The sequence below is a fragment of the Sorex fumeus genome, unplaced genomic scaffold (genome assembly GCF_029834395.1).
Source record: "Sorex fumeus unplaced genomic scaffold, SorFum_2.1 ptg000021l, whole genome shotgun sequence".
In the NCBI taxonomy this organism is placed as follows: Eukaryota; Metazoa; Chordata; class Mammalia; order Eulipotyphla; family Soricidae; genus Sorex; species Sorex fumeus.
In genome coordinates this window covers 10,719,494-10,742,531 of record NW_026606078.1, presented here as the reverse complement: position 1 = coordinate 10,742,531, position 23,038 = coordinate 10,719,494, and the positions used below count along the sequence as shown (strand labels likewise).

General features: G+C 53.6%; 1 protein-coding gene across 1 annotated transcript in view; it reads right to left on the bottom strand.

Annotated features, from left to right (window-relative positions):
• BCR (BCR activator of RhoGEF and GTPase) overlaps window positions 1-23,038 on the bottom strand; it is a 119,289-nt gene that overhangs the window by 28,015 nt on the left and 68,236 nt on the right. Inside the window, exons 3-8 of the mRNA XM_056113615.1 lie at window positions 20,470-20,574; window positions 19,618-19,803; window positions 11,737-11,844; window positions 9,027-9,087; window positions 7,876-7,928; window positions 6,177-6,317 (exon numbers count right to left, since the gene is read on the bottom strand). Of these exons, the coding sequence (XP_055969590.1) occupies window positions 6,177-6,317; window positions 7,876-7,928; window positions 9,027-9,087; window positions 11,737-11,844; window positions 19,618-19,803; window positions 20,470-20,574 (654 nt within the window). The remainder of the gene's footprint in view (window positions 1-6,176; window positions 6,318-7,875; window positions 7,929-9,026; window positions 9,088-11,736; window positions 11,845-19,617; window positions 19,804-20,469; window positions 20,575-23,038) is intronic.

Sequence of the window (23,038 nt, the reverse complement as noted above, 5' to 3'; positions counted from 1 at the left end):
AGCAAGAGGACAGTGGGCAGGGCGTTTGTCTTGCATGCAGCTGACCCGGGTCCGATCCCTGGCACTCCAAGCTTTCACGGAGGTTCAGAAAGTCCTAGAGAAGAGGCACGGTCTCGCCCTGTGGGCTCAGTCTTTTGCCTGTGGCCTGCCAAGACTTCTCTCAACCTCTTATTGTGGACTTGGAAGCAAAGCTAACGACCAGCCAGTGGACAGCCTTTGAAACTGTGGCCACCACATGGGCTGGACACACCTCCATTCCATAGCTAAGCCAACTTAGATGTGAAAAACACCAGAGCACCAGTAGGAGTAATTCATGAGCATAGAGTCAGGAGTAACCCGTGAACACTGTGGGGTGTGGCACCAAAACAAAACGAGAGAGAGAGAGAGAGAGAGAGAGAGAGAGAGAGAGAGGGGAAGAGAGAGGGAGGGAGAGAGATGAGAGAGAAGGGAGAAGACAGGAGATAAAGAGGGAGAGAGAGGTGAGAAAGAGAGGGAGGGAGGAGAGAAGAGAGACAAGAGAAAGGAGGGATAGAGAGGAGAGAAAGGAAGAGAAGAGAGAGGGAGAGAAAGAGGAAGAGAAGAGAGAAAGAGAACAGAGAGGAGGGTGCTCCCAGGCATGGCCCCCCCAGCGGTGACATTAAACCTGCCTCCATCCAAGAGCCAGGCCCCTTCATCAATCCTGGGGGCTGAGGCTGCTGCCATGCTCCCACCTCCCCACCCCCAGCCCCGGAGCAGACTCCCTTCTCTGGAAACTGAGAGCCCCCACCAAGGGATCAGTTGCTACATCATCCCTCACATGGTCTCCTCAGGAGCCCAGGCTCCCTGCTCTGGCTGGGGACTGGCCGCGGGACTCCTGTCCCCAGACCTTGTCCTGCCAGGCCCTGGAAGCAGCCCTGAGTGGAGAGCCGCCCTGCCCAGGGGATGGCTCCCTCTGAAACACACGCCAGCCCTGAGCTCAGGCCTTCAGCCCAGCCTCTCCACCCGCTCACTCATTCCTTCCTCCAGGGCACAGACTGGGGCAGGGTTGGGACCACACCTGAGTCATGCCCTTCCACCCCCACCCTGGGAGGTCACGTGATCGGAGAGGCCTGTCCCTCTGACTCAGCACCCAGGAGGAACTCACCAGAGTGGGCAGCCCGTGAGAGCACTGCCCTCCTCCAACTGAGAGCATCACCCACACTCCGGGACCCTCCAGGAGGGAGGTGACCTGGGCTGTCACGCACCTGCACTGCCCGTGTCCTGCCCTTCTCCACACTTCAACTTCTCAGTGTCAATTCCCATAAGATGGGAAATAAAGAAGACCCGCCTGGTGGCATATTTCTGGAGGGCTAAATGGGCCTGGTGCTGAGCTATGGGCTCTACTTGTCAAGTCCCATGGGCCTGCAGGTCCCATAGACACAGTTGTATTCCTGTCGTGGCTGAAAGGTAGTGTCGCCCGTTACCCTGAGCTGAGACGGCAAGACTCTGGCTGTCCCAGGAATCACTCCTGGTGGGGCTTGGGGGACCGTCTGGGGTGCTGGGGATTGAACCTGAGTCGGCTGCATGCAAGACAAATGTATGCACTGTCCTGTATCTGAGCGTAAACATCCGCGCTGGACTCTTGCCTCTCCTCCCCAAGAGGTCCTCCCCGAGGTTGGCCTGCCACCTCCAACTGCCACCCAGGCAACACCACCCTGCCTGCAAGCACACACGCCCCCGAAGAGGGATCTGCAAGAAACCCTGCGACGGTGGGTGTGTGGTCCTTCCCCACGAGACTGCCCCAAACCCATATACAGCCCCACTAAGCCTTGGTGATGGGCACCTGGAGAAAGGACTGGGGGTCACTTGGTTAAGATGGAGTGCTCAGGATAGGAGCCCGTGATGGAACTGGCCCCTTTATGATCAGCGGAAGAAGAGAAGCCCCTCCCTCGTCTACATGCACGTAGTGAGTAAACTCCACCTGGTACCTGGCCAGGCGGCCTCTGAAGGCTGGGAGGCTGACGCTCGGCAGCCTCCAGAACCGAGAGGGAATGGCTAAGGCACATGTGCTGGCCCCCAGCCCTGTCAACGGTATTTTTGAAAGCAGCCTGAATGGAGATTCACAGTCCCGGGCTCTGGGAGAAGCAGCTGAAATGCATCTCTTAGGTACAGAAGCTGGGGTGCATTTTGGTTTGCCTGGCTTTGGGTTTGGGACGCATGCCCAGTGGTGTGCTCTGGGCTGAGGAATCACTCCGTGCAGGCGCGGGGGACTATATGAGATGTCTGGGATTGAGCCTGCAAAAGCAGCATCCAGGCCTAGTGCACTATCTCTCCAGCCCAGAGCTGGGGGTTCTGAGTATAAACGTCAGCAAGGCCTGGCCAGGTGAGACCAGAGTCACCAAAGGGAGGGTTGAGCAAAAGACCGCAGGAACAGGCAGCTACGGTAGAACTAAGGCACCCCTTCAGCTAAGGGTGGCCCTGGCTTTGCTCCATGGGTGGGTTCTGTCCCCAGGGGCGGTCTGCAGCCCCACCTCCAACTCCTGGGACCCCAAGTGGCCAGGCCAGCGCTGCTCAGATAGGCGCTGGCTGTGAGGTGCGCCAGTGGCTCCACTGTTCAGTCAGTGTGGAAATGGGGGTCCTGGTCAGCGTGCAGGTACGCAGTCAGCAAAAAGCCGAGGGACCATGGCGGGAACGAAACAGGAGCACAGAGGAGCCTGAGAGACAGGGCGGAGTGGGCAAGGGGAGCTTGCTGCTGACTCAGAGCCGCTGAGCACTGTAAGGCCGGCGCAGCCAAGCCCCAGGGCACAGCATGGCACAAAATAGCTCAGCCAGGGCTGGAGCAATAGCACAGCGGGTAGGGCATTTGCCCTGCACACGGCCAACCCGGGTTCGATTCCCAGCATCCCATATGGTCCCCTGAGCACCGCCAGGAATAATTCCTGAGTGGAGAGGCAGGAGTAACCCCTGTGCATTGCCGGGTGTGACCCAAAAAAGCAAATAAATAAATAAATAAATAAATAAACAACTCATGCCACTTGGCTGAATGGTCCCAGCAGCAGGTTCCAGCCCTGCCACTTCCTGGAAAAGGAGCCACTGAGATGAAGAGCAAAAAGCCAGATAGGACGTGAGGTCATACTCCATCAATGCTTTCGTGGAGGTTAGAGAAAGCCCGAGAGAAGCGGCAGGATCTTCCCCGTGAGCTCAGTCTTTTGCCTTCGGCCTGTCAGAACTTCTTTCAACCTCTTACTGTGGACTTGCAAGCTGAGCTGACGGCAGGGTGGTGGACAGCCTTTGAACCCGTGGCCGCCACGTGGGCTGGACACACCTCCATTCCACAGCTGAGCCCACTTAGATCTGAGAAACACTGCTGGGGTACCCCCACCTGGGGCACCAGAGGTCCCCACCCCTGCCAGGATTTTGCCCCAGGCCTGGGCACTTTCTTCTCTGTAGTAGCCCTGAAAAACTCTGCCCATATGGTCGGCCTCTTTACCTCGTTTAGCTCCAACACAAAACGCAGGTTCCTTTCAACTGAGCCTCACCACCTCTTCCAGGGCCTCACCCGTGACTGTCCTCAGCCCAGGGCAGTCCATTAGCCAGTCTCCTTCCACGAGGGTCTTGTGGAGTCCAGACAGAGAATGGCTCCAAGGGGCTGGAGAAACAGTTCAGGAGCAGGGAACTTGCCTTGCACACAGCTGACCTGGGTTTGATTCCTGGCACCCTATATGGTCCCGCAAGCCCACCAGGAGTGATCCCTGAGTGCAGAGTCAGGACTACGTCCTGAGCACCCATGGGTGTGACCCCCCAAACAAAAACAAAACAGCAGATGGCTCCAAAAAGTGTCTCACCCCTTGAGAAACGAAATGTCCAAATTGCATTGGCCAGTTCACCTCAATTCTGAACTGGGGATGGTGGGCGGCAAAGGCAGAGTTGAAGCAGACAGACAGACAGACAGACCACAAACAAAAGGGAAGCCCGTCCTGCCTCTGCCCTGACACATGCCTACACACACACACACACAGCTGTGAACTGTGAAATGCATGGAGGGAGGAGCTCTCGCCCATCACCCCACAGGACGGTGCCTGCCAGGACAACATGCCAGAGGCCCCCACAGTCCTGACACTTCATTGAGAGCTTAAGGAGGGCACATTCCTGGGCGATTGCTGGTCACAGCTCAGTGTCACAGAATAAAGCCACCCAAAACTGCCCTTGGCCACTGTCTGGAGACACAGCCTTGGAGCAGTGAGAACTGCAAGAAAAAATGAGGGGACCACACGAGGAGGCCGGGGGTAGGTGGACAGGTTGGGCTCACAGCAGGGCCCAGGAGGGGAATATGATGAGCAGACAGTGGACACCACCCAACATCCAGGATGTTGGGGTGTCCACCTTTTTCTTGCCTGGAAAGGGAAAACAGCTAGAGCTGCCGCTGCACCTGCTCCCAGAGGGAGAAGCAGGGGACTGTCCCTATGTCTAAAACAACGGTGGGGGGGTCAGAGAAACACAACAGTGGATAAGGCACTTGCTTTGCATGCAACTGACCCAGGTTTGATTCCTGTATGATGCCCCAAGTACGACGGAGTATCTCCTGAGTGCAGAGCCGGGAGTAACTCCTGAGCATCACCGGGGGTGGCCCCCAAACTAAAGCTAAATAAATTGGCAGCCACCTTGTGCTGGACTGAAATGGCATCTCCTCCTCCCTGCAGTGACCTCCCTCCACGGAGCTCTGCACCAGGGCCAGAGACAGGGGCCAGGGAGAGGACAGAACCATCTAGCTGCGGGCACGCACTGTGCCGGGGACACCTGCCCTCACCTCATCCTGGACCAATCACTCAGTGGCTGCTGCTCAAGCCCTCCAGTCTCCTGCGTTGCAAACAGAAAAGGATCTCTGCCTTCCCAGGTCAGGAGGGCACAGCAGTCATGCCTTTTCCCCGTTTTCCCCATCATCAAAGTCACATGCCAAATTTGGAAATGGAAGCATGAGGGGGAAAACAGGTATTTCCCAAGCCCAAGGCCTCCCCAGCTACAATTTCGCATAGAAAGTAACACAACATGGAGCGGCCAGCCCTCTCTCCTGGCATCTTCAAGGCAAAAAGCGTCACCCCTTGGGGCAGGGCAACAGTCCAGTGGGTAGGGCGCCTGCTTTGCATGCCGCAGACCTGGGGTTCGATCCCTGGTACCCTATATGGCTCTCGAGCCCCATCTGGAGTAATCCCTGAGCGCAAAGTCAGGAGGAAGCCCAGAGCAATAACAAAATGGGTGTGGCTCCCAAACAAAACAAATTTCTCACCCTGCACCTGTGCTTGTGACTCTCACAGGTCTCAAGACCCTTTTAAGCCCAACTTCCCACAGCGGTTCCCAGGCCGTTGTGTCCTGCTCTCGCAGAGGACAGGCGCACAGCAGAGAAAAGCGGACCCCACTTCAACGCAGCCGGGACACAGAGGGCAATCTCAAACTCAAGAGGGGGACTGCCACTCTAGTGGCCTTTCCACTGCATGGGGGTTCACGAACTGACTGGAGAGCAAGGTCTGTATCAGGAATAGCTGGGCATGGAGGTAGGAGATGGGCATCAGCCCGTGATCTGATCTAGCCACCGCCAAGTCATCTGTATCACCACATGCCAGAAATAAAGGGCATAATGAAGGCACATGTGAGTCACACCCATGACCTTTCAGAGGTCACTAGGCCTTATCCCCCCTTCTCACAGCGGAGGTACCCAAGCCATCACTCTCATGGAGCAAATGTCACTGAGGTCAGCAGAGCCAGACATGAGAGGGGGAGCAGATCTTTCTCGTGCCACCCCGCCCAGGCACTACCATTCCTACTCAGACGCGCAGAGCCCTCCCAGGGCCGGTCAGCAGGGAAGGGGGACCACGAGCAAAGAGATTTCTATGGGGGGGGGGCGGGTCCGGTGGGCAAATCAGAGCTGCAGCTGATTTGTCTCAATCCCCCGGGGCAACTGTCTACACCAACCCGAAGAGAATTTCAAGGCTCACAGCTGGAACACATGCACTGGGGACCCTGTTCATGGTGGGAGGGCATGCGGAGGACAGAGGGGAGAGTCTGCCTGGTGGGATCTTCAGCTAGTGTCACCTCACAGATGCACAGTGCACCTCCTCTCCCCTCTCCCCTGCCCCTCCTCTGAAGCCTTAAAGCCAGTACTGACTGCTCTCAGTTCAAGAAACACTCCGGTGGATCCAGATGAAGTTCACACCCAAGCTCACCTCTCCCTTCTTCACGGTCATGGACTGCCGGCGGGGGGTGATCTCCTCGTTGATGCTGGACAGGAAGTTCTGTGAGATCCGGAGGGCATCCTGCAGCAGGGGGTGGTCGGGGTGGCTGGAGGGAGTGTGCTTCAGCAAGTCCTGCAGCGGATTGGGAGACCAAGTGAGCGAGCGCGAGGTCCCAGGCATCCCCCTCCTGCACGGGGCAAGCCCTGCTACCTCTCACCAGGGGCCTGGGCTCGTGGGAGCACTTTTCACAAGAAGGCCCTAAGTATACCCTCATGAGCCCTTGCTGGGGGCATGCTCTATGGCGGGCTTCCACACCTTGGTACAGGGGACATTCCGAGTCAGGGGCTGTCCTACGACCAGTAGGGTAGTGACACCCACTGCACTCCCTCATCGGCATTTGCCAAAACCCAAAGTCTCCCCTAGGGGGCAGAGTTGGTCCAGGTCTAGGAGCACTGATCTGGGCAAGGGCCTCCCTAGCTTTTCCTTCCTTGAGAGGTGAGTGCCCCTTGGAAACAAGGTGAGAATACTGACTCCTGCTCCAACAGAAATGCACCTGGTCATGCTTGGTACCAGTGCCCTGGTGCCTGGTAAGAGAAATCCCCTTAGCTCCCAAATTTTGTCTGCAGAGAGTCCCTGGGCAGCACAAACGGGCATGGAAGAGGCTCAGGGGTCAGAGGTCACACAGTTTCCCGGGAAGCGAATCACGAGTGAATAGAACAGTCTACGATACGGACCCCAAAAGGGTCCCCGTTCCACCATCCTGCCTCTGCTAACTGCAGGAGAGCCAGGAACTCTCCACTTGGAATACTGCACAGCTCAGCGGAGAATGAGGCAGAACTGCTTGGACCCAAGTGAGAAACAGGTCAAAAATCAAAAAGTGGGAACAAGGTACAGCTTGAGGAAACTACATGATCTCAAGAAGTTCCTTTATCTATTGGCACATGCATAAAGAATACCGTGGTGGGGGGTTCCTTTGCGGGGAGGAAGTGGGAAAGAAAACGAAGACTTCAAACACTTCTAGTGAATTAGTGGCAATTGAAAAAAAAACACACGCATGTACAACCTGTTCTAAATATACACATGGATGGGGTCATGGGGCGGGAGGGCTGGGCTTCTCAGCATGAAGACCGCCCCTTGAGGGACCTCCACCCAGGCCGGGACAGCAGGGCTTAGAAGTGGTCCCCCAGATCCGGTGTCCGTGCTCCTGGAAACTGAGCCCAGATGCTGATGGAGCCGTGTGCAGTGAGGCGGGATGCCCACTGTGCCACTGCCTCCCCAGCAGGTGTCCCGAAGAGAGGCCCGGAGACACCTGCCCTGCCGCCACATTCCCTCCTGCTGAGGGGCGGTGGGAAGGGGGATACATCAGGGGTTGTTCAGGGCTTACTCTGGGCTCGACATTTAAGAAACGCTCTTGGTGAGCTCGGGGGACCATATGGGACGCTGGGGATTGAACCCAGGTCTGGTCATATGAAAGGCAAACACTCTCCCCGCTACACTATCGCTCCTGCCTCTGAGGTGGCATTTCTGCTCCTCAATAAAGATGTATGGCTCCTGCCAAAGCAGGTGGTGGGTGCCAGACCCCAGAGAGCAAAGGCCAGAGCCCCAGGGAGAGAAGAGGAGAGGGCCAGGGCCCAGATGGTCACACAGGGCGGCTGCAATGCCCCGGACCACTGAGGACAGAGAGACTCACGTGCAGGACCAACGTGCTGCGAGTCACCCGGTCCACGGGCTTGTAGAGCAGGGCTGTGGAGAGAGAGGCAGGGTGAGCCACGCCACCTGCCCGCCCACCCCCACAAGGCCCAGCTCCTCCGTAACAAGGGCAGACTCAGCACCACGGCTAAAACCCAGAGTCCTTGAAAGGCTGGACCTGAAAAGTTTAAGTTTGTGACGCCAAATACATGCTGGGTGCAGAGCGTGCGGTGGGCATCAGCCCACAAGGCTGGTAACCATCACTCAGGGTCTTCCTGCCCGAGGTGTCAAGTCCACCAAGGCCCTGGGGAGGACGAATGGGGGCACAGCCCTGGTGGGAGACCTTCTCTCTGGCCCAAACAGCGCCCCGGGAACAGACGGACAGTTTCTCAACACCCATCCCTGGAGGAGACACAGAAGCCAGCACAGTCCTTAGCCTCCCAGCAGGCAGCTGGCCACAAAGAAAGAGCTCCAGCTGCTCTTGGCTGGCCCCACTGCTCCCGGAGGTTGGTGGGCCCGAACCCAGCACAGGCAGAAATGCTTGAATACATGTTCTCACATGTCAGGAGCCTTTTTTCCATGTGACTCATGACTAGGACATGCTCTGCAATCCCCACTGTACAGTCAGGGAAACCGAGGCTCAGAAGATGGCGAGGCCACGTTTGCATGTAACTATCCATGCTAATACCTGGGAGTGGGAAGTGATGACATTTCTCACCTCACCTTCTGCTCAGAACAAGGAGGTTGAACGCAAAGCCAGACAAGGCCGGCCTCATGCTCTCTGCCCATCACCTAATGTTTCCAGGCTTACTTTCATTCGAGACCTGTTCTTTCAACTAAAACACAACAAAACCAAATCTTCCTTATAGGGCCCTTGGAGACAAAACGATCGTATCTAAAGTACCCGTCAATGTCTGGTTTGTGGGCACCTGCTATCTCCTGTCATTCTTCCTGGGTGGTGGCAAGCAGGTCTCAACCATGTTCTTTCAACCCCATCAGGCCTGTGTCTCTCTACTCTCACTACTAAAGTTCCGGAGAAGCAAAGGTAGGGAGAGTGACCCAACTGGGCAGCATGTTTGTTAAGCCTCTCCCCCATGCTTGCGGCGGCCACCCAGAGAGAAGCACGCAGAGGCCTCGGCCCTGAGAACTCACTTTCCAGAGAGTTTTTGGTGGTTTGGTCCTTGGCATCCTTGTTGCTCCTGGCTCTCATGTTCTGCAAGAGAAAAGCAGGCTTTTGTAAGGACAACCGAAGATGCTCTGATGTGGCAGAAAAGTCCCACAGTCCAACACCGCCAGCAGAAAACTCACCCCTCTCTCACTGCAAAGAACCTCACAAGGAACAAGTCTGTGGGTGCATCTGGGCCACAGCGTGAAAAGAGGAGCTAAGGGAACACCTGGCCAGCCCTGCATGCCCAGGATCACCCGGGATAGTTTCTCGGCCTCAGCACCACCAACATTTGGGGTCGAAAACAGGATCCTGTCTCATGACAAGTGTGCCCTCTGGTGCCACAGGACAGTCAGCGGCATCCCTGGACGATGCCCACAAATTCAGTAGCAAGTCTTCCCTTTCCTGCCCAGTCAGACTATCAAAGATATCTCAGGCTTATTGGGGGGTCATAATTATCCCTTGGCCAAGAACCTCTGCCATGGAGAATTCAGCAAATCCTACTGCCCTCCCTATAGAAAATAAACTGGTTTTTGGAGCAACCAGACAATATGCAGATGGCGATAGCTAGGACGAGCATGACCTCTGGAGATGGCACAGGCAGGCCCACCCATCCTGAGACCCACCCTAGATTCCACCCCCTTCCGACCCTCTCCCAACTTGGCAAACGCAACTGCTAAAAACTAGGCACTTGGATTTCTAGAACGAAAATAATTTCTGATGGGTTAAGTCGTGGATGAACACAACTGGGTCAAAGCATCACTCAGTCACACAAAGGGAAACAAGGAGGAAAGGACTCTATGAGGCTGAAGTCATCAAGCAGAGCCCAGCCCCAGGCTTCTGAACAAAAGCTGGCAGAGAGAACAGGGGGCTCCCAGTTAACTTCCCAACCTTTCATGCTGCAGGAAACTTAGATGAAAAAGATGGCATCCGGCTTGTTCTTTCAAGCCCACGATCCCCCCTGAACACGTAGCTCTCTTTCCTTTCTACTCTGGAGAGGTCTGTGTTCTTTCTTGAACGTTTCCCTTTTCTTCTTTGTCTTACCTCACATTTTTTTTTGTTTTGTTTTGTTGCCAAACATAGTGGTGCTCAGGGCTTACTCCTATCTCTGCGCTCAGGGATTTCTCCTGGTATTGCTCGGGGACCATATGTGGTGCCAAGGATCAAACCCAGGTCAGCTACGTTCAAGGCAAGTGCCCAACCCACTGTACTATCGCTTTGCCCCCCCATCCTACATCCAAGTAAATTTTGTTCAGTAAAAACTCGTTTCAAAACAGGAAAGAAACGATGTCATTTTACATTCATGGTACACACTATCAACCTTTCTGAGATGAATGCCCTCATGGCGATTCCTCTTCTTCCAGACGTCTGCCTCAGCAGCTCCCGAAGGGCGTGAGGGCGTGTGAGAGCTGAACACGAGGCACTCTAAAATGCAGGAGTCCTGCGCACTCATGCCTGGGAAGTAGCCCCTCGGTCACGTGACTCTGGACACAGTCATGCATTTGAGCATCCTAGGAGTTCTGTCTCAAAGAAACTTACAAACTTGGTCTGACTCCACCTCCCCCAAATTCCCTCCACTCCAAAGGCCCTTTCTACGTAACTCTTGTTCTCTCTAGACTAGGGCGCTGAGAACCTAACAAGGACAACTCCCATCTCACTAGCCATGCCACTTACACCTTCTTTAGGACGGGTCCTGGGAGAAGATCAAAGACCAGTCGTCTCCCTCTTCCTGTCCTGGGCAGTGATTCTGACCCCTGTCCCCACCCCAGGACAACCCCCAGGACTTTGGTACAGTTGGCTGCTTCCTTTTCCTTCCGCTTCATTCCAGCCTGCCTGGGCAGCTTGGGTCCTTCTGAGAGCATCGGTGGAGAAGCCAAGCAGATGGCACCGGCAGGGAGATACCCCAACTCCCTCCCTGTTCCCATGCTGCTCTGCTTTGGCACATGGGTCTTCCCACCCAGAATCCTCACCTGATGGGGAAGGCACTCAGCTTTATGAGGAGTGAAGACACATCAAGGTGTATGTACGACAGGCCCAGAAGGGAGGGACTGTCACCCATCTACAGCCAGCAGTGCCGGGAAGACCCACTTGTTCTCTCTGTACCTGGGGTCTCTTCTGAGGCCACTCTGGCTATCACCCACAGTTGAGGCTTTCAGCCCCCCAGAAACTCATGTGAAAGCCAGACTGATCCCTATTCCCCGGCCTGGGCCCCACCCCACCTGGGCCTACAGAAGAGAGTAATACCAGCCCAGCTTTCAAGGCAAGCGTGGCTTGCCCAGCTCCCAGACCAGAGGAGGAACAGAGCAGAACAAACCCCTCTAACCCCTGACCCCCCAAACTCTGGTAACAAGGTGCAGAGTCAGCCTCAGGACTCTGGAGGCAGGCATCGCGCTAACTGGGCAGAATGCACACAGGTGCCAGGGGACACTGGGGGACCCAACAGGCCCGGGTCCTGGTCCTGGCCGCAGGGATGTAACATGCTTCCTAGGGTTCTCCTACCGTCTGCTGACAACAGAGTTTGCCACCCTGGGGTTGACAGAGCCAACCCAGAAGGATCTGGAACCCAGAGGTGAGGTTTACACTGGGATGTCAATGTGATGCACTGTATTCTTCCAGGTCACGGTCTTTCAGCAACCAGCCCACAGCCCACCTGTGGGAGGTACAGGGGTGCACTCGTCGAAGCCCTGTCACACGTACCTCAGAGATTTCTGCAAACTGAGCGTTGGCCTGACAGCACTTCTCAGCTGTTTCCATGGCAACTCCATAGTTGTCTACAAAGGCCCGGTACACACCCAGCTGGCTGGCCTGCAGGGGGGAAGAGAGGAGAGTGGGACAGGTGCAGGGCAGGTGCCGCTGCTCCCGGGCTCCTGAGCCGAGCGAGTCCTGGCCGGGGCCCAGGTGCAGGTGCCAGTGCGGAGATGCAGAGCTCAGCTCTCCCGCGCAGCTGCCTCCCACTGGCTTCCTCTCCCCCACAAAGAGCACACTTCCCGGCCGGAATCGACAGTGAGAAGTGACTCACGACCCCAGGCAGGTACCGCTCCCTTCCGAGGCTGCTCAATCCTCCCACCCCGCTCGTTTCCGTGGTGCCACTCGTGATGGTGAAAGTTTAGGGCTGCCAGAGAGCGCAGAGATCCACTTCTGTACCGGTGGGACGTTCTCAACCTGGTTACTGGACAGTCACGGCAGATGAGACCACATGGGGAAGCTACAGGCGTCCACTCATGGCGCATCCCTTAAGGGACACATGCGACAGCAGTCTGGCTGCCCGCCCCTGAGCCTGGCCCACACCTGGCAAGGGGCCCAGGTGTCACACTGCAGGCACACCTGGTGGGAGGGATCTGCTGGCTGTAAGGCGAGAGTTCCTGTTCTGCTTGTTGTTAGGCATCAATAGATGGTCTCACTTAGTCTCATGCTTAGAGGCCCAGCTGAGCACCGCTGTCCATGGGGCGCAGGGGCACTGCCTCGACCAGCTCTGGGAACCACGTGAGAAACAGGGAGGGAGAAATAAACTCAGGTCCAAGGAAGGTAAGGGGGTTGTCCAGAGACCCCATGACTGGGCCTCCTGCAGCTAGAGGCTTAAGGCTTGCATTGCTTCTGGCAATTCTCTGTTGAACCAAAATTTCATTTAAATGTATTCAAATTATCCTAAATTTTGTTTCTCCAGATGACAATCTCAGAAATGGTGAGCAAAAAAAAAAAAAAAACCAAAATATTATAGTGGGAAGGTATAATGGTGGTAGGATTGGTGTTCAAATATTAAATGTAATCAATATTGTAAACTACTTTATAAAAATTAAATTAAAATAAGTTAGATGTTAAAAAAAATAGAAATGGTGAGCCAGGCAGCCAGGCAGCCCCAGTACGGTCGGGTCTCTGGTCCCATTCCTTCGGGGCATTGCTGGAAGGGCCTGGAGCTACCTGGGGAGGCAGCAGCAGCCTCTGAAGGCCTGGCCGGCACCTTCTTTGACAAGCATCCCAGTAAGTGACTCTGCAACCTTCACCACTGTACAATGGTCACCCCGCCCTGGTCACTGAGCATCTCCCACACACAAAAAGGTCCCTGCTTTAAGCACTGCCACCCCAGCTTTGACTCACTCAGTGTGGTAACCTAGCAGGAGAGATGCTTGGGAAGCATGTGAACAAACAACACAGTACAACAATCGCTAAAACAGGGGCTGTGAATACCAGGCTTGCTTTGCATCCCATGGCAGGAAGGTCTCTTTGAGGAGGTGGTCACTGAGTCAAGTTCTGATGGGCTGTAACTATCGATGAAATGATATGCTGAAGCCCTAACTCCCATCACCTCAGAATATGGTTGTATTTGGAGACAAGGTTCAAAGAAGTGGCTGGGTTACCATCAGGACTTAGGGGTGGGTCCAAATCTAATATGGATTTAGATATTTATGGATTTAAATACTATCTGTTTAATTATTTAATTGAATTGCCGTGAAATACATAGTTACAAAGTTGTTCATGACTGAGTTTCAGAAATACAATGTTACAACACCCATCCCTTCACCAGTGCACATTTCCCACCACCAATGTTCTCAGTTTCTCTCCTGCCCACTATCCTCCCTGGCCAGCCCTAGCAGCCTGCCTCTGTGGCAGACACTTTTCTTCTGTCTGTGTCTCTCTTATTTTCCTGTGGTTTGCAATACTGCTACTGAAAGGGTATCATGCATATCACTTTACCACCTTTCAGCATTCAGTTTGTGTGACCATTTCCAACTATCACTGTCCTAGTGGTCCTTCCTCTGTCCTAAGTGGACTCTCCCTTCCCCTCCTCTTTTAAGAGAAGACTATGAGAAACTGGATTTCTGTTGTTTAAAGAACACAGAGAGAGAGAGAGAGAGAGAGAGAGAGACAGACAGACAGACAGACAGACAGAAGAAAAGTGCCTGACACAGAGTCAGGCAGGGGGTGGGGGTGATGGGAGGGAAATTGGGGACCCTGGTGCTGGGAAATGTACACTGGTGGAGGGATAGGTATTGGAATACTGTAAAACTGAAATCTAATCATGAATAGCTTTTTAAGGGTCTATCTCACAGTGATTCGATAAAAAAGTTATCACTATCACTATCACCCCATTGTTCTTCAATTCGCTCGAGTGGGCCCAGTAACGTCTCCATTCATCCCTGTCAAGTGCAAGTGTAGCCTTATGACATATTGAGGGCTCCTTCAGGGTCAGGGGAATGAGGACCATTCATTGTTACTGTTTTTGACATATCGAGTACACCACGAAGAGCTTGTCAGGCTCTGCCGTGCAGGCGGGATACTCTCGGTAGCTTGCCGGGCTCTCCGAGAGGGATGGAGGCTTTTGGGTCAGCCTCTAATCACCTTTACAGGTGTTCCTAGTCAGGCCTATAGGCGGGTATGCTACTCTCAGTAGCTTGCCATAGAGGCAGGCTGCTAGGGCTGGCCAGGGAGGATAGTGGGCAGGAGAGAAACTGAGAACATTAGTGGTGGGAAATGTGCACCGGTGAAGGGATGGGTGTTTTAACATTGTATTTCTGAAACTCAGTCAAGAACAACATTGTAACTATGTATTTCACGGTGATTCAATTAAATAAGTAAAAAAAAGTAAAAGGCCCTCGTTGATCATCTCCAGAGGGCCCAGTAACATCTCCATTGGAGACTTTGTTGTTACTGTGTTTGGCATATGGAATACGTCACGGGTAGCTTGCCAGGCTCTGCCGTGCGGGCGAGATACTCTCGGTAGCTTGCCGGGCTCTCCAAGAGGGGCGGAGGAATCGAACTCGGGTCGGCCATCTTGGCTGCGTGCAAGGCAAACGCCCTACCGCTAATTTAAAAAAACTATTTAAATCCATAAATATCTAAATCCATATTAGATGTGGACCCACCCCTAAGTCCTGATGGTAACCCAGCCACTTCTTTGAACCTTGTCTCCAAATACAACCATATTCTGAGGCGATGGGAGTTAGGGCTTCAGCATATCATTTCATCGATAGTTACAACCCGTCAGAACTTGACTCAGTGACCACCTCAATAAAAACTCAGTAGTTTTTATTAAACTTTTTTTAATAAAAAAGTTAAAAGAAAATTAATACAGAAAGAGCCCAGACTGTGGCAGCTTCAATAAACAAAATGAAATGGGTTTCAAAAGAGGAAAGCCCCTCCTTCTATCACCGCCTCTTCTCCAGCTCCATCTCCATGGATTTCATGTCTCTGGCTGGCTTTAGAGAAGCTCCAAGCAATTCATTTCCACATCTTCAGCAAAAATCCCCCAAACAAATATGGAGCATCATAGATTATGGTAAAATGGAAATCATCTGCCTCCACTAGGAGGCAGTGAGAACACTGCATCCTTGCCACACCATTTATTTGCCCCAAAGTGCAGAGTTTAAACCTATTTCTGCGGAAATATCAGATAACTCCAAAATTGCTTGTGTCTTAAAAAAAAAAAAAGGTCAAAGTCATGTAAGACAAGCAAAGGTCAAGGAATCAGTAGAGATCAGAGAGAAAAAAACAAAGCAAGGGCAGGATGGGCCTGAACTGACTCTTAAATTGGACAATGAAAATGACTGTAAAGACTACGATGACTAACGTGGGAGGAATTTGTAAGTAAACTATACACTACATAATAATATCATATCACTCTGAAGTGTCCTGAATATGTAGTTATGCTATAGATTTGGAAGGACACATCCTTGTTCTTCTGATTTTTCAACATTTTTGGTTTCGGTTTTGAGGCCACACCCAGCAATGCTCAGGGGTTACCCCTGGCTCTGTACTCAGGAATCACTCCTGGCGGTGTTTCACATGGGATGCCGGAGAATCAAACCTGGGCCACAAACCTGTGTGCAAAGCAAGTGCCCTACTATCTCTCTGGCCCAGGACACATCATTGTCCTTACCAAATACACAGCGAAGTATTTGGGGGTAAAAGGGCGGATATCTGCAATACTTTCTCCAGCTATTCTGGTTGTGTGTATGTGTATATGCACAAAGTCTCGTGTACACATGAAAGGGGATAAAAGCAAACGGTAAGAGCAAATCTGGCAAAATGTTATTATCATCGGTGTATCTTGCACACAAAAATTCTTTGTAATCTTGTGGAACTGCTGTAAAGCTTATGGAAGCTTGAAATGACCAGAAAAATGAAAACTTGAGCTGATAAAATTTCAGCCAGAAACAACCCCCTGAGCTGGAGGTGACAATTAACCCTTGATTTGCCACCGGAAGGGGAGCCAGGGCATGGTGTGACCTAGGCTTTCTTGCGCTCACACACAGCTCACTGGTCCCCTGGGCAAGCAGAGGTGCCACAGCTGGGACAGGACATCAGGTTCCTGGAGTCCTTACACACTTTCAGCTGTAAAGTCCCACAGAGCCCGTGGGGCCGAAGAGACAGTATAGCAGGTAGGGCACTTGCCTTGCACTCAGCCAACTTGGGTCTGCCCCTCAGAACCCCATGGTCGTTTGAGCCCTCTGAGACCCACTGGGAGTGATCTCTCAGTGCAGAGCCAGGAGAAAGCCCTGAACACTGCTCAGTGTGAAACCCACCCCCCCAAAAAAAAACAGAAACAAAAAACAAAGAATCTGATAGAGACCAAAGTGGAGTGGGCAGTACTCCCCTGGGGCTGCTGGACTGATTAAGTGTGTGGGGGTGGGGGTGGACACGGTAGCCTCAGGTGCCATGAGAGTGCTTTCTGCTGGTCAGCTTAAAGATGGCAGACCTCAGGGCTGGAGCGATAGCACAAGTAGGGTGTTTGCCTTGCACGCCACTGACCCGGGTTCGATTTCCAGCATCCCATATGGCTCCCCGAGCACCGCCAGGAGTAATTCCTGAGTGCAGGGCTAGGAGTAACCCCTGTGCATTGATGGGTGTGACCCAAAAAGCAAAAAAGTAAAGAAAAAAAAAAGGCAGAACTTCCACCAGGGTGCTGATTCATTTTGATTGTTTTCCTTCCTGAATAGTGGGTAGTATGCCAAGTAAGTTTGGGAACCTCCGGGAAAGAGCAGCAACACTGGCTGACCATGCTCTGCTTAGTCTGAAAGGGACAGGGGCGGGGACAATGTCTGTCCTTGGGGACCCAGCCCCAGGTGACACCACCTGCGCACTCAGTCTGACGGGGCACCTCTGCCCACGGCAGCCCCACCTCTCCCGCCGTCTTCCTGCTACCCCAGACCGAGCATGAAGGAGAGTCCAAGGGACCGGAGAACCCAGGGAATCTCTCAATCCTCGTGTTAGTCAGACATTTTTAGTGCCTGGGTTCTGAGGGAGCTCAGAATGTTGTTCAGGGCAGAAGTGCTGGCAGCGCCTCAAAAGACAATCCTCTGACCCGAGGGAGATGGCAGGCTGAGTCAAATCCACCGAGTTCAAAGCCAGGCCAACCTGACACACACGGAGAAACAGGGGCACGGGAATCCATTGGGCCAGGGGGTCTGAGGTGCTGAGAATCTGAACAAAACAGGCATTTCCCGTGCCCCCTGCATCTCAGCCGCAGCCTGGAATCTGGGAGCCGAGTGCGTCCACAGCCCGTGACAGGGCCGGGTGGCGGCTGCCAATAGGAAGCCACACCTCAGAGTGGAACCTTGGCTCGGGTCCAGGCAGGAGCCAGGGCGAGGCTGGAGCTGACCGGGGCCAGCTGGGTGTGTGGGAGGCCCAGAAGGGCTGGGGGCCAAGTTCCTCTTGGCAGGTTCCTGACAGCTTGGTGGTGGAGGGAGGACCCCCACCTGCCTTGCCCCTGGGGACAGGGGATACTGTAGGGAAAGAGCCTGTGTATCGCAAGACCCAGGCCACCTTGGACTCAGGTAGAAGAAGCACCATTATTTGGGCCTGCCCTGCAAGTGTATTCAAGTTACTCTTTGAGGATGGTCTCTCTCTCTCTCTCTCTCTCTCTCTCTCTCTCTCTCACACACACACACACACACACACACGACTGATAGCACCAAGCATGACTGACAGCATCAAGCACATGCAAACACACACAACAGGATGGAGGGGGGCACTGATAGCACCACACACACACACACACACACACACACACACACACACACACAGAGCAGCACGTACCAGGCTCTTAGAGTACAACCTGATCCCCCACATCCCCACAGTCTGCCCTAAGAGATTGCCTGTTCTCTCGCATAGGTACGGAAGAGAATCTCCTTCTCCTTTTCATGCAATACACTCCCAAATGCTGGAAAACAAAACATCGATCCCACAGCTCCCATCTGAGAGTTTTCTCCTTCCTCCTCAGGCCTCTGATAGGTATTTTTCTTTCAGATACATTTTACCTTTACTCACATCTCAGTTAAACACATACCAGAGACTTATGCTATTGATTCCATTAAAAGGCAAATCCTTGGCTCCCCCTGGGCCCTGTGTAAGGGGTCAAGAGAGAGGCCCAGACCTGCCTCTGGCTCGCAAAAAGTGAGACCCACTGCCATCTCTGCCAGACCTGGCCGGTTTGAACCCACTGAGCCCTTTCAGGAATCATTATTCTGTCATCCTATTCTACTCATGTGCTCTGGGCTCTGAGAGCAAGGGCTGCAGGGAGCAGGCTCCTTGCCTGGAGTGTCGTTCCCCCACCCCACCCACCCAGAGAAGACAGCTCAAGGGCATGGTCCAGACAAATGACCAACTACCTGCACAAGGTGAGCACAGTAGCAGCCCGGGTGACAGAGGCACCCTGGATCCACTGGGACTCCGTATCAAAGTCAGGACCTTGCTACTCAAGAACCAGACCCCATGACAGTGCCAGGCTGTCCCATGAGCCACCTGTATAAAGCAAGCCCACCTGGGACACAGCCCAAGGTGACACCATCCGCACACTCAGTCTGACAGGGCACCTCTCCCTCCATCTTCCTGCTGGCCCATGCCAGTCTCCAGTTTACATATGCCTCCAGATGCCTAAAATAGCTGTGAGCAGGAGCTAAGGGTCTCAGGGTTCACCCACTGTCACCATTTCCCTTCCAGGGCCTTCCTGGGGTGCTCAAAGGCACAATTCTCACCACCTTCGTCTTCATCAAACAAGTCTCCACTCCCCCACACAATTTTTTTTCCTTTTTGGGGCACTCTCAGTGATGCTCAGGGGTTACTCCTGGCTCATGCACTCAGGAATTACTCCTGGCAGTGCTCAGGGGACCATATGGGATGCTGGGAATCAAACCCGGGTCAGCCACGTGCAAGGCAAATGCCCTACCCGCTGTACTATAGCTAGAGCCCCCACCCACACAATTTTTAAATCTCCAAGCAGTTCAAGAGCTCTTAATCTAGGCAGCTGCAGAAAATACCGTATAGTAACCCTCGCTCCACCTTTGCCCCAACTTCATGACTTTCCCCCAAAAGTCATGCCACATCTCTTTGATCAAAGGGCAGTTGGGCAGGGGCCAGTCTGAACACTGGAAACCTTGAATAAAATGGAGCCATGTCAGAAAAGTAGGCGGAGAAAAGGAAGTCAGTGTTACCACTACTGTGTTGGGTCCAGCAAGGGCGCTGTGAAGGGGTCCCCTCTAGCCAGGGGGCCGCCCTGCGGCGTGGGATGCACTGAGACCTACCCAGGGTCCCCGCAGGCGCTGCTGTCACCCAGGAGGTGAGCTCCCAGCCCGAGTTACTCACCAGCTTCTGGAAGAGGTCACCCACGCGCTGCTGGTGACCCCACTGCTGCACCCGGGGAAAGAGCCCGTCGTAGAACTCCTTGTGGATCTCGTAGAGCTCAGGCACTTTGAAGAAGATGGTCTCGATCTGCTGGCTGGTCAACACTGGCTGAGAGGTGGTGGCGGCGGCCTTCAAAGGTTTCATGGGCTGCAAGAGGGCACGAGCGAGAGGCTCGCCACTTCCCAGATGCGTGGCAGGAAGGCATGGACATACGGACAAAGTGCTTTCATGTTTAAGTTCCATGAAAGATGCAAATTTAGGGGCCAGAGCAATAGTACAATGGGTAGAACGTTTGTCTGGCATGCAGCTGACTTAGGTTCGATCCCCAGCACCCCATAAGGTCCCCCGAGCACCTCCAGGAATGATTCCTGAGTGCAACGCAGGTGTAACCCGTGAGCATCGCTGGATATGACCAAAAAAACAAACAAACCAAAAAAAAAAAAAAAACGCCCCAAATTTAGGGCTGGCGAGGGCTGCAGTGATGCTATGCATGCAGGAGCTCTGGGCGTGAGACCCAGCCCCAGAAAGCTCTGAGCACCACCAGGAGTGACACTCCCCAGCCACCACCAAAACCAAAAACAGTAAATTAAAAACCGCAGACAATGTAAAGCCAGCCTTGGTAGAGCACCCAAAGCTTGGGCTGCTGTCCACTGCCTCTTGCAGGGGTCCCCTACTACAGAGGTGGGGGTGTTCTGACATTCCTGCAAGCGTGTCAATGGCACTGGGATCCAAAAGCTAACCCAGGAGCCAGAACCTGAGGGGAAAGTGTGCCCCCAGGCCTCCCGCCCCCAACCACCCTGGCCCCCTCCTCACCAGCAGCAGCGCCTCTAGGTGGCTCAAGTAGGTCTCCTCACTGGCCAGGATTCCGGACAGGACCCACTTCCTCATCTCCAGGCCCTTCTCCAAGTCCAGCTCACTCTGCGGGAGAAAGGAGGAGAAGAGAAGGGGGCTACAGATGGTCGGTTGGGCGGGGAGGGCTGGCCGGGCAGCCTGAGGACAGGCCTCCCAAGAAGGCCTGTGTGGGATGCACCGAAGACCCAGCAGTCACCAGTCTGCTGATCTGAAATGCTGCCCAGAAAAGCCGTAACCACGAAGAGGCTTCCCAGAAAGGAGGAGACGGACTGTCAGGGACCCCCATGGGACCACCCTGACTCTTTCCATGGCACCCCACTCCTTGCCCGCAGCCTCTGCTGCTGCCACTGACTTTCAGAGCACAGGCCAGGTGGCACTGCCTTCCTCTGCACACCTGTTCCTGGCCATAGGGACTACGGCCACCTGTTCCAGGGGAACCCGGCCCCCAAGCTCAGGGCCCCTACCCCTGCCAAAGATGACCCTCTCCTGGGTGGGCAAGCGGTCCTTCCCATCCATTCCCCCACTAAAAGTTGAGTGAGACACCATTGCCTCTGCCTCCAAAAGACGAAGGGGGAGCCTTGAAAGGACAAACCACTATGTTATCCTAGGATACCATGTCCTTTCAGAGCCTCCTGGAGACGGGTCGGGGTCAAGTCTCCATGGCTGGTGCCCGCCTTCCAGTCCCTCTGGGATAGAGGGTCTTCTAAGGGATAACGAAGTTAAAATGTCCTAGGGCAGATGGTAGAGGGTCAAATGTGCACCTTGCAGGCAGCCAACTCCCTATACAGTCTCTGAGTCCTACCAGGGGTGATCCCTGAGCACAGAGCCACGAGTAAGCCCTGAACAATACCAGGTATGGTCCAAAACCCAAACACAGAACAATACAAAACATAAAAAGAAGTCCTCATTAGGGCAGGCCTTAAACCAATAGGACCAGTGTCCTTAGTAAGTAGAGATTAGAAGCCTGAGCACACTAGTTACAAACTTAGTCCTGAAGATGTAATGGGGACCCTTCTGATACACGGTGAGTCTGCTAACGCAGAAGTTCCGGGAAATTGGGAAATTACATCTAACAAAAGCACACCCTCAAAAGACTCATTTCACTCCATGTCAGCTGGGTTCTTTCTTCAAGTCATTAACTTGAGAACCTGGGCTAAAATTAATAACACTGTGTTGCAGATCTGACAGTTGCCAAGAGAATAGATCTAAAAAGTTCTCCTGACAAAAAGAAAATATTTGCATCCACGTGGCAATGGGTATTAGCTAGACTTATCATAGTATTCATTTTGCAATATATATGTGTGTATGTGTGTGTGCGTGTGTGTGTGTGTAGGCATAGTGCCACCATGCTACATACTTAAAATATAATGTATGTCAATATTTTTATTTCAAGGTAGTTTTTATTAAACGAAATTTGCTTGGAAGAGGAGAGAAAGAGGGAAATAGGTGTTCAAGAGAGAACACAGACTTCTCGTGTATGGAAGTAAGTGAGCAAAGGAACAGAGACAAGCACGCAGAATCTGTGTTCAAGGGAGAGCATGGCTTGAAGAGCAAGCCTATTTCAACAGCTTCAAAAAGAAGATGCACACCTCTAGGCCAGAGGTTCAAACTTACCTGGCCTAGTTCTCCCTTTTCAGAAAAACAAAAAATCATTCAGTGCAGCCATATCCCTCCCACTCTGGAAATCTACCTTCTTTAAAAGAACAAATGGATGCGGCTGGAGAGGGAGGACAGTGGTAGGACACTTGTCTTGCACACAGCTGACCTGGGTGGGGTTCCTTCCCCTCAGACCAGTTGATCCCCTCAGCCCACCAGGAGTGACCCCTGAGCACAGACAAGTCCTGAACACTGATAGGTGTACCCCCAAAAGAAAACAAGACAAACACACAGAAAGCACCTTCGTTTGCACCCAAGGTTACTACCATTTCCAACTGCCCCTCTTGCCACCCCATCATTTCAGCACCTCCCAGGGGGTCCCTCACTTGTGGAAACACTGCTCTGAGTCACAGAGAAACCTCCGGAAAAACCAACCCTGCTGGCACCTTGATTAGGGAGGTCCAGTCTCTGGAACTGTGAGAGTTCCACGGCTGCAGTTTAAGCTACTGAGTCAGTGACTATATTACAGCCACCCAGGAAATCGCCAAGGCCATCTGCTGTGTGACTTTTGGGCGTGTGCTGCCTCATTCCAGGACCACTGGCCACAGGACAGCAATCGTGTATGAGGGCTTGGCTAGCCCCACAGTGTACTCCTGGCCCAAATTCTTCACAGGACCCAGGCTGTGCTCCTCTGCCGAGCCCTGCACCAAAGGACCAACTATCGTGGTTGGAAGGCAGCGGGCGCCGTAAGCCCCAGGTCCCTGGCAGTGGAGGGAACAGTCCTGCTCATTCCAACAATGTTCACCAGCCCACGGGCTTATGTGACATGGCCCCTGGCCCCCTGGTGGTGGGACTGGAGCCCTCTGGTGAGAGTACTGAGGGGAAGCATGTGCTGGGCCCCCGTCACTGCGACCTCTAGGGCTGGATGTTGATG